General features: G+C 41.5%; 1 protein-coding gene across 1 annotated transcript; it reads right to left on the bottom strand.

Moving 5' to 3' along the window:
* Positions 1-973: 973 nt before the first annotated feature.
* HN1 (hematological and neurological expressed 1) lies at positions 974-8998 on the bottom strand. Its single transcript, XM_009698227.1, has 3 exons — positions 8938-8998; positions 8202-8303; positions 974-1970 (listed from the first exon to the last, which is right to left on the bottom strand). The coding sequence occupies exons 1-3, from the start codon at positions 8996-8998 to the stop codon at positions 1807-1809; spliced, it is 327 nt and encodes a 108-aa protein (XP_009696529.1). The 3' UTR covers positions 974-1806.
* Between the last annotated feature and the right edge of the window lie 1939 nt (positions 8999-10937).

The raw sequence follows: 10937 nt of genomic DNA, 5'->3' as shown, positions 1-10937 counted from the left end.
TTCAGACATGAATATGGATGAGGATGGGCGGGGCTCCTCCTTGGGCATGCCCTCACCCAACACCCACGCGGGAACACGGGTGGGCTCTACCAGGAACTGGGTTTACTTGCTAAGGGGGGAAAAAGAAGAGCGGGCAAGAGCATCTTCACGCTTCTCAGCACCGCTGCTCGGCGGCTGCCATGCTCTGACCGAGACAAAGAGAAGGATGGATGGAAAGGCAGCGGTGCTTGGCCGAAGGCTCAGCGACTGTAAAAGAGCATTAGCAAGTTCCGCTGGTTGTGGGGCTTGCAAAGCAAATAGAATTTGATTATTTTCCTCCTCCTAGGCCCAGAAAACAAGTAGGCGTGATTTAGATGGACCCATGCCTCATTTCACATCAGCTATAAGGAACACCACCCGTCCCACGATGTAAGGCGGGGAGGAGCACATTAGAGCAAAGCCAGGTGTATAGGTTAAGCACCTAAGGCTAGGGCATCTCCAAAACAGATCTGGAAATCCAGGGCACTGGTCCTGCAAGGAGGAGGGCAGGAAAGGCACACTCTCCAGCAGACACCTTAGTTCTGTACAAATCCACTGCTTTGGGCTGATCGTGCAGCAGATCCCCTCCACGACAGCAGAGGACTTGACAGTTTGGTCTCCCTTCCACCCCCTCCCTTGTCAGGGTCTAATTTTTTTTTTTGTGAGAAGAATAAACTTTCCTCTATTTTCTTGAGAGAAAAAAGTATTTTGGATAAAATAGATTATACATATCAAGCCATATTCCATGCTTCTCTGATCTAGAAGATAAAAATGAAGAGGTAAGTCAGGCACTTTCTCCAGGGGATGATGGCACACGATGGTGACCTCAAGCCAGGTTAAGAACTCTCCTCCTCTGCTGCAATCCACCTCTATTCGAGTAGGGCAGATTGGCCGAGACAAGGACAACTGAGAACAAAGCAAAACCAAACCCACGAAATAAAACCCACACAGGAAACACTGCTTCAAAATTTCTATATTATTTACTTTTAAGCAACAGTCCAGCTTTGTGAAATTACAACACACACTTTAAAGGATGAGATTTTCACCTCATGGTCAAGCACCAGCATGATCATGCACAGCATTGAGTCAGTTGTAAAAAAATGCCCTGTAATTTTTATTTATTTATATGATCCACTCCACCTTTACTGAATAAAGTCTGAATAAATCCCCTCCTAGCATTAGGCCAGGTGGCTCTGGTCATCAGCTCTCTTATTTGGCACATACCCTGCTTCATAGTACTCTAGTACCAAGATTTTTTTTTTTTTTTTTTAAAGGCAGCATGGTGTACACTAACCACTTCATGATTTATATGGCACAGCAGGGCTCAAGGCATTTACCACATGCAGTCAACAAAGCCTTTTAGATGCCCAAATCCCGCATGTGGGGAAGGGACTACTCTTGCTGATTGTTTGCTGGCCTGTTTAACCAGGATTCTAGACCCTCGTAAAGCTAAGGGGTTCTAAAAAAAAAATCTCAGTACAAAAACCCTCTAAGCACACTTAGAACCAATCTACTCTCCTTTGAATTACATTACTATACTTCATAAAGCTTTCCCTCAAGTCTATCACTAGAAAACACTCATGTCACTTCCAGTAGATCTGGGGGAAACACAGGACAGAAGTGGGGAAAAAAAAAAACCAACTTTGATCTCAAAAAAAGATGGAGTACATAAAGTGCTTCTTTTTAATGAAAGAAATTCGAGATGTACAGTCAGGCTCAAGTTGTGCAGTTCACAAGCACGGGGGAAAGAAACAGACACGAGTTCAAAACAGTCAGGAAGGGAAAGGTTTAACCGAGGACTAGGCTGGACTTGCCACCGGGTGGATTTCTCCTGGACGGTGCGGGTGCTGGTGCTACTGGGCTAGGAACAGGTGCAGCAGGCAGGGATTTTTCTTCATTCTGACCTGGGGCAGCTTCTACATCAGCCTCAGTGTTGTCTAGAAGAAAAGAAGCTTTTAAAGTGTTTGATGTGGATGATGAAAGTCAGATGTTTCACTGGCTTAGACAGAAGATCAACTCCAAGGCTTACAGGCACACTCAGAGTGCTGCTGTAACCTGCCGGCAGGACAAACTTCAGCCCTCTGAAGTGTTTTTCAGATGAACTCTGATGCCTTACAGTCCAGTTTCAGGCACTCAAGAGCCAGAATCACTCAGCTGCTACTGGGGAACCTCAGCAACTTTTTATTTTTTATTTTTTTTTAATGACAAGCAGCTTAAGTCTTAAGTCTTTTACATATTATTTAGTCATGGTATGACTATGACAATTGTAACTCAAGTCTGAGCAGGTGCTGGAAACCAAGTCACAGAAGCACCAGTAGGCAAGAGCTTGAACGACATTCCCAATTTTGTAGCTAGAGGGAAGAGTATCTGACACACACTTCTGAGGCTTCACACAGAACAGACTAGGGAATAGCCATGCATGGGTAGGCTCCGATTGTACACTCCCTGGAAACCACATGATAGTTTAACCTATTTTAAATATTTCTGAACAGCCACAAGTGAAGACAGGACACAGAAGGAATTCTTCACATGAAGCACTTTAGATACTGTAGCAAATAACTAATGTATCTGCTTCATTGACAATTAATGAGCACAGCAAGTACATTAGCATCTCACATTTTTATAGATCAACAACAATCAGTTATGAGCCAAAGGCCCAAATGAGCACTGAGTAGCCCCCTGACACTTGGGGTGGTGAGGGGAGTGGAGCTTCACCTCCAGCTCTGTGAAGATGTACTTCATCTGGTTTTAGCACACTCCTTAGTTTCACCTAATGATCTCTAGTTCTTGGCTTGGAGGATTCCGGGAACAGCTGCACATTCACTTTAACAGCCACCTTCGTGATTTAGTAAATCTTGATCGTATTCCCTCTCCCCCAGCCTCCTTTTCAAACTGAAAAGACATAGCCATTTTAGTCTCTCCTCGTTAGACAGCTACTGCACCTTCTTACCTTTCCCATTGCACCTTCTTCTGCCCCTTGTTTACCAGCACTACAACCTTCTGGTCTTTACATTTCAAGGACTGTATAGACAATTCAAGATGTGGGAGTTAACTGCTGCACAGAGCTGAACACAAGATTGGCACGGTTTGGGTGTTGAGTGTTTTTTTAATCTGCCACCCCCCCCCGCATTACTTTATACTTACTTATATTATTACTTATAAAGATTATCCTGCTACCTTTTTACCTGCCTATCTTGCTTATTTAGTTGAGTCCTCCTGACAGTGAGATCTTTCACCATCAGCACAATTTGATTATTTGAAAGGGCTACTATCACCAACAAAATCGGAGACTTCACTGTTCATTACCTTTTCCAGGTCACAGATAAAGGCACTGAATAAAACTAGCACCAGCATCACTTCCCATGGCTCATTTTTCTAACCTCAAAAGCAATCACTAAGCCCTACCCTTTGCCTCCTATACTTTAGCTACCCTCCTATCCACAGGAGCAGCTTTCCTCCGATCCTTTGGCAACTCTTTTTTTTTTTTTTAAAGTAATCTTTGATGCAGAATTTTATCAGAAACACTGAAAACCCACTTGTGTCCACTGAACCCCCTGTATCCATGCTTATACTAATCTCAAAGAACTGCAGCAGCTTCGTACAGTCTCCACGCAATCAGAAATAATCTACAATACAGATTCTCTGCTGTATTCATTAACCCACAGGCACATCTGAAGAAAACAGTTAAGACAAAGTTTTAAGCTTGAAGCTTCTGTAACTCATGCATACCACTGCCTGCTTACTCAGCAAGCCGAGAACAACTGCGGCCGTGCCCACTGTTCATACGGCGCTGAATGCTCCATTGTCCGTGCCTGCAGCACAGGCTGTGCACTGTGCAGTGCTCAGGATGATCATCTGTCCACCAAATGCCAGACTCCACCTTCCTGTGTATCATGTAAAGTCGGTCATCGGTGACAGTCAATCAAGTGCTGTCTAGTTCTCCTTAGCTAGTCCCATTCATTGAGTACACAGGGCTAACTGAATCACAAAAGAAACAAGAATTACTATCACAGGAGGCTTTGAGGGAAGTTTGTCTAGCGTTTAGAAGCTCTTGTAGCCAGTCGATACACACATTAGTACCTCCCACATAATCAAGGTATAGATAAGTTTGTCAATCTAATAACTGAAGTGGTAAATGCAACCAGATCAGATCAAATGTTAAAGTTCTTCCCTTATCAAAAAGGGTGTAATCTCTGAAATATCTTTCTACTGAGTATACTGCAAACCATTGGAAACTCTGATGCACAGAAAGGAAAGGAACTACAGCTTCCAAACAGGAAGCAAGAACACTGCTGCTAAAGGAACAAGTCTTCTTCCCCTAGACAGGCGTGATTAATAAATGCACATACCCATTTATAATCAGTGACATACAGAAAATGATTTCCAAATGCAGAAGAATAAATACTTTTTAATGATGGAAACCTATTAAGAATCTAGTTATGCTATGAACTTGTAAGCAGACAGTTTTTACTTGGAGCTATACTCATTCAGCCCCTTTAAAAGCCCAGAGACAGCTCTGCAACATCAAATACGAAATCACGTGCAACAGGTGGGATGTTCACCAGCTCATGTCTGCCTTTGGAATATCAAGTGGACTGACACAGCTAGCTCAACAAGACTCTGTGCTCCATTAAGCTACGATAACTAAAGCTATCAATGGTAGAAATTAATTTAACGATCCATCAAGTTTCTCAGGTATCTGCCATAGACATCATTTCCAGGAAGCATTAACTTCCTACTCCTTCCAAACTACCATCAGTGGAAGTTTAACATTCAAATATTTGCCTGTCATTTTTATTTCATCTTGACCATCTTCAAAAACAAATTTTAGTCATGGCCACAACAATAAACAACCCCAGTTAATTTCCAGTAACATTTTTTTTTTTTTTTTAAAACCACCTCTCAGCATACATTTACTTGGTACCTGATAAGAACTTCCTTCACTGTCACCTACTAGAAACAAACCAAAAGCCGACAAATGACACCTGTGAAAATGTGAACTTTTTCTAAGAGTCAGGAATATCACTTTGTACTCAAAGTTTCAGTCAGCTGTCACTGCAGGCAGCCCTATTCCTGCTTCCTCCCATCCCATCTCTTCTTGCCTCAGCACTGCTTGTGAGCTCTCATCTGACCCCATGGTGAGCTGGTTTAAACAAATACCAGGAGAAGCAACAGAGCCCTTTGATCAGATTACTTCTATTATCAAACCACATCCTCCTACTCGAGACATAAACTCTAGATGCCTACAGTGCTAATTAAGATCAGACAGGCATGGGAAAGAAATACTAAAGAAGCCTGTATAGTTTGATTAGAAGCAGCCTGCTAAAGAAACAAGACTTATTTTGGGCACAGATACCACTCAGAGGTCGTTAAAACGTTCTGGAAAAACTCTCGCCCTCCCAGCTGAAGTCTTCTCAGGACACGGAACTGCTAATGGCTATAGCGATCTCCCACAACTCTTAGGGTGTTGAAAGTAGCACCTAGAAAGCATGCACTCAATATACACATTCCTCTCATCAGGAAGTAAGCTATTCTTAAGGTGAATCTTACAAAGGAGAGATTTCCAGCCTCAGAGCTAGAAAGAACACTTCACAATTAACATGCATGCTGCTAGGGGAAATGCCTCTGTTTACATGAAATTTGCAGTATGCAAACTTCCTTGGCAAAAATCAGCATTTAAAAAGCACCAGGAACTTAAAAGCTAGTTAATGCAGACACTTGCAGATGCAGTGCCTGGTTTCGATTATTTCTGTGAATGTAGGGTTTGCTGTATGAGAAGACAATAGCAAAGAACAAAATTGCTAAACTAAAATCAATTAAGTTGGCTGTACTATTTAATTATAAGCTTTTATAACAGCAGTATAGTCTTTCAATCACTAAACTCTTTGCAAGATGGTATCCACCTTGCCTTCTAGTACTTAAAGCAAATCTTGACACCAACTGCTGCTGGAAAAATAAATGACCAGGACTGTTCTCATTTTTAACTTGATGACTAACAGGCACTCCGCCGTTTCATTCCATATCCACGCTTCTGCTGAAGTAGTCAGGTCACTTTATTGATTCGATGGATTCAAGGGACAACCCCAAGCTGTCTCTCTGCTAATACATGACCATTTATATATCCCATAACCTCTTCAATTTCAAAAGTGCCTAACTGCAAAAGGCTTATACTAGAAGAGTCCGAAGGAGTTACTCACCAGAGGTTTCACCACCACCGTCTCCTCCCTAGAAGAGAGAGGAAACACATTATATCTCACACTTCACAACGTATTTTCCCCTTCCATCAAGAGGGTACTCAATACTCTACGTTATAACCATGGCAGCTGGGCACACTGCTCTATCTAGCAGCACTTCCCAAGTGGCAGACCCAATGAAGCACTTTTAGATCAGCAACAGGCTCTTAGGGGCAGATATCAGAGTGGCATGGTGGGTTCTGCGTACATATTTCTGCAGATTGATGTTATGGGTTTGTAAGCACCAATTCTTACAGAGTGACTAGTATAATTTCATCAGCTGTTTGCTTACCTAAGATACTTATAAAAGTTTAAAACAGATACTGCTGAAGTAATCCTGATGACCTGTAACATGTGGCATACTTGTTATTCCCACACTGTGGAGGACGTGGGTGGGCAAGAACACTTTATTATATACAGCATCCTACATTAGGCAGCACTGACAGTAACCAGAACATTGTAACTGCCGAGCAGCAATGAGAAGTAAGTTATACTGTAAGCAATTAGCAATAGCTCAGTGTCCCCTCCGTTCCACTAAGCAACTCTTTCCAACACCAAACATTTATCTGTTAGCAAGGCCAAAAGCATTTGTTCTAGCCAGGATATTTAACTCCATTTAGAAAATACAGAGCAGTTTTTGCAATGTTACTGATAAAGTTTCCTTTGCTAGATAACCAGCTAAATATTCTGTTCAAACTGATCTCTTCACAGGCTGCAACTTGACACAGATACAGAAAGTCTTCCAGCAGCAGCCAAGGCTCCTCAATGGAATGAGGTTTTATCAGCTTTCACAGATTTAACGTTGTTAATTACATAGTGAAACTGCAGTCATCAGGATATAAATCCACAGAAAGTCACACAAATATATAACCTTAAATCTCAGGCTGGGCTACAGCACACTAGCTCCAGCTTCTGTTGTTTGTAGCGGTAACTATTGCATAAAATTAAAGTATTCCGCATTGGAAGAATCTGTTTGCAAAGCTGAGAACCACAGTATTTAATATAATTAAGTAGAAAACGGAATTAGAATAAACAGTTTATTTTTGTTTTCTGTGGTAGCAGCTATAAATTTAATCTCTCATATTTGCTAAATTGGAACAAGACATTTTCTGCAACAAAGAACAGTTTTGTCCCTCAAAGCGCCCATTAATAACAAAAACAGGTTGTGATGATTGATACCAATTATCAAAACAAAACTTGCTGTTTATAACCCATAAGGCAAAAGGCATCTGCCACAACATCTGAGACCAACAATTTACCTACCCACTTCTTTTCAGAAAACCTAAAGCTGGAGAGCTTTAAAGAACAAGGTTTCTTCTTTTTCTCTGGAATGTGTTTATGCAAGTGCAGTCTACCCTAGGTTCCTGTTAGCTTCTAAGGTCAGAGGAATTACTACTCTTCATGCTGTTTTTCCCATTAAATGTAATCATACACCTAACAAAACCCACGTTAACACTACAAATCATGCTCCACATTGCTACCAAGTGGACAGTTTATACGGAAAATAACACAACTGCTAGTATTATTAGAGACAGTAACAGAAATAAAACAAGTATTCATGCTATCGAGGTAAGTACTTGTTGGGATGTGAAACCAAGTCCTTTGTCAGATCCACACAGAGTTTGTAAGTAACTATTGTTTGTAAAATCTGTTAAAACACACAATTACACACATGGCTGAAGCTAGATTTCACACCACTTCATTACTGTCTCATAAATAAGAAAGTTAAGAGCTCTAGAAAGTGATCCTTTTTGAAAAAAACAGCCCTTCATCAACATCCTGTAAGACTATCACGTGGAAAAGAGAACCTTCAGGAAAAGAACAGATTTGAGAATAAGGCTTTAAATCCTACAATGCTTCCAACTGTGTGAACATCGGTGATGAAGCAATCACACACAGAGTGTGAATTGTCCCATTATCAGGCTCTTAACATTAACATAGTTAATGTACTGACCTTGGGATCTACAAAGTCTCCACAGTTTGCATCAGTTGAGTTTCTTCTTTGTGGTCCAGAAGATTCACAGTCGTCTCTGATTTCACCTGGCTTAGTCCCTACAAGCACAGATTGATCCTAATCAGGTTGCAAGATAAACTTACTGGGAAAGTAGATCATAAATAGTCAGGGATTTGGGGGGGCTCTGGATGTTTTGAGGGTTTTTGTTTTGTTTTTTAATTAAAGCTTTACCGTTCCAAGAAGTCCTGGTCCTTTAGATAACAACTCACAAATTACTGTCTTACAACAGGATCTCATGCAGTTGAGGGTGTCATTTAAACAGATGGAAACAAGAGTCCCAAAGCCAGCCACACGGGCAGCACTCGGCAGAAATGGAAGCTTAATCCCAGCTAAACTTCCTCTGAATAATCAAGACCAATCAGTGCTACTCCAAATACTAAGAGACAAGTTCACCTTACTGTGACTTGATTCATTCGGAGAAACTGCATTCAAAATACAATTCTCTGCTTGCAACATCTATGCCCAAGATTTGCATTAAAAAACCCTCTGGAAGTAATTCGAAATGAGAAATAAAAAATGAAAAATAAAAGAAGACATCATGTATAGCCCTAAACTACCAAGCAGGAAGTGAACTCTGGTTTCCACACTGAGCCACCGGCAGCTTCAGGCCGATACAGAATACATGAATGAATCCATGCCAGCAGATCCTGAAACAAAGCACTACATTCTTACCCGATGATTTAGCCCAGGAAGGTGGGTTTTCTTCAGGAGTTCCAAAGATGCTGGATGCCATTTTGTTCCTTCGCACGGGTGGTTCTTTTGGTTCGTCAAAACCCAAGGAAAAGTTGGACCCACCACCAGGAGGACGCAGCACTCTGGAGAGAGAGTCAGCTTTACAACCTTGCGTGCACCATTACTAAGCTGCACTCCAACATATAAAACAAGACTAATAAGCCAAGAGATCATCGCTGGCTCTTGTCAGGAGCAGTCATACAGGCTAAATTCTGTCCAAACAGAAACTACGTGAGATGGTTATATTATGCACTGGCTTTTAACAAATGACACAGGCTGTTACGTCCTCAGCGCATAACTTGTTTTATCAAGGTAAGCTGCCTGCAGCATTCAATCCAGGCACTGTATCTCCACTGCTCTTCTCTCCAGTGACACTTATAAAAATAAAATACTTGTGCCTCACGCCTCGCCACCCCCCTCAGAGCCGCTCCGGCCAGCCCTCTCCTTGCTTCATTTGGTGTCAACAAGAGCTCCTGCTACCAGCCTTCAGTCTGAGCCAATTAAAAAATAAAAAAGTATGAGTGCATGTCAACTTCCAGCTTTTTAAGAGAATCCTGTGAAGGCTAACATTAATCTTCAAACTGGCAGCACAGCAAAGACTGAAGTTTGGCATATGCACTACAGTACTGGTTGCATCACTGATGACTGGGGGTTGCAGCCTTTATCTAGGTTTGTTTCATCGGAAAAACCCTCAAGTCTGCAGTATGCTACTAGACTAGACTTAAAAGGTGCAATTAAACAGTTTTAAGTTAGCCTATTATTAGGAGAGACACGTGTACGAAGCTCCAGACATAACACCTAAATCTAACAATCTTCTATTAGACAGACACAAAAGAAGCCTGCTCTGTACTTCACGAGCTATATTGTGGTCTGCTTTCCAATCAAGCAAAATAAATCTTTAAGTGTAAATTCCTTCAGATCTCATTTTCTTAAGCATGAGATCTTTTCAAAGCTGACGCGTTAGCTGAAGCAGCCAGACAAAAGCCAGGAGAATAAAAATGTCTAAGGCCACATGAGAACTGTCACAACCCCCAGAGAGATGCAAGCACACCAACACAACCGGGCTTTCGAGACATCCAGTGTTCTGAAATGAAGACCAGAATAAGCTAGGGATGGTGCACACTTCCTCTTCTCTACAAATGATTTAATAAATTAAAGTAAGAACTTCGCAACGGAAAACAGTACACACCTTGTTAATGCACCAAACCTAAGAATTCAACACAAAGAACATGTCTGATTTTACAGTGTCATCACCACCAGTAAAAGCATCCAGATCTTTTCAGACTTTCTGCCTATCGCATTCTAGATGCGACAGAAAAACACTTCTCCAGCCTACAGAGCTCTAACACCACAACCACCAAGAAAAATTCACAAAGGTGTGTGGCATAGATATTTAGTGTTACTTCAGTAGCAAACTACTTTTCCTTACAAAGTTCTTCTCCAAAGTTCTCATTACAAATGCTCAGCTGCTAATGGGAGGATCCCAGGAGATTGTATAGTATGTTTTAAGAATCCATTTTAATCACTTGCTTTGTCTCCTTTCTGACTTAAGAGATATGGTATAATGGCCTTGAATCACTCCCTTATCTTTTTTCCCCCAGAGGAAATGTCTCCATGCAGAAGGTTTATTTTCTTAGTTACATCTGTTGCACTTACTAATTTGAAGAACAGTCTGTTCAAAGGAGGGCTTGTTCCCACATCTTAGATCACCTTTATTTTACCAGAGCAGTGAAACCAGTACTCTCTTAACGGCACAACAGTTTCCACTGACAGTCTTAATGAAATTAACAGAAGAGGCAACTGAAGGAAAAAAGCCATCATTCAAACTGTTAAAAAGAAATAAGCCCTCTTGCCAACCTCAGCTAAACGTTGACAGATTTTATTAGAAGCCTCTCACAGCCTCGAGATGTTGTAACATGCTTCACCGATACCCAGTGATG

The sequence above is a fragment of the Cariama cristata genome, unplaced genomic scaffold (assembly GCF_000690535.1).
Source record: "Cariama cristata isolate BGI_N322 unplaced genomic scaffold, ASM69053v1 scaffold15684, whole genome shotgun sequence".
Classification (NCBI taxonomy): Eukaryota; Metazoa; Chordata; class Aves; order Cariamiformes; family Cariamidae; genus Cariama; species Cariama cristata.
The sequence above is the reverse complement of the archived record's forward strand: the minus strand, read 5'-3'. Positions and strand labels throughout refer to the sequence as shown.

Bases quoted from the DNA above. Each gene is read 5' to 3' on its own strand.
- HN1 (XM_009698227.1), bottom strand. From the start codon at position 8,998: ATGGCATCCAGCATCTTTGGAACTCCTGAAGAAAACCCACCTTCCTGG. The intron at 8,304-8,937 runs GTAAGAATGTAG...CTGTGCTTGTAG, and splicing joins TTCCTGGGCTAAATCATCGG to GGACTAAGCCAGGTGAAATC. The intron at 1,971-8,201 runs GTACATTAACTA...ACACTTTAAAAG, and splicing joins CTTTGTAGATCCCAAGGTCA to CTTCTTTTCTTCTAGACAAC.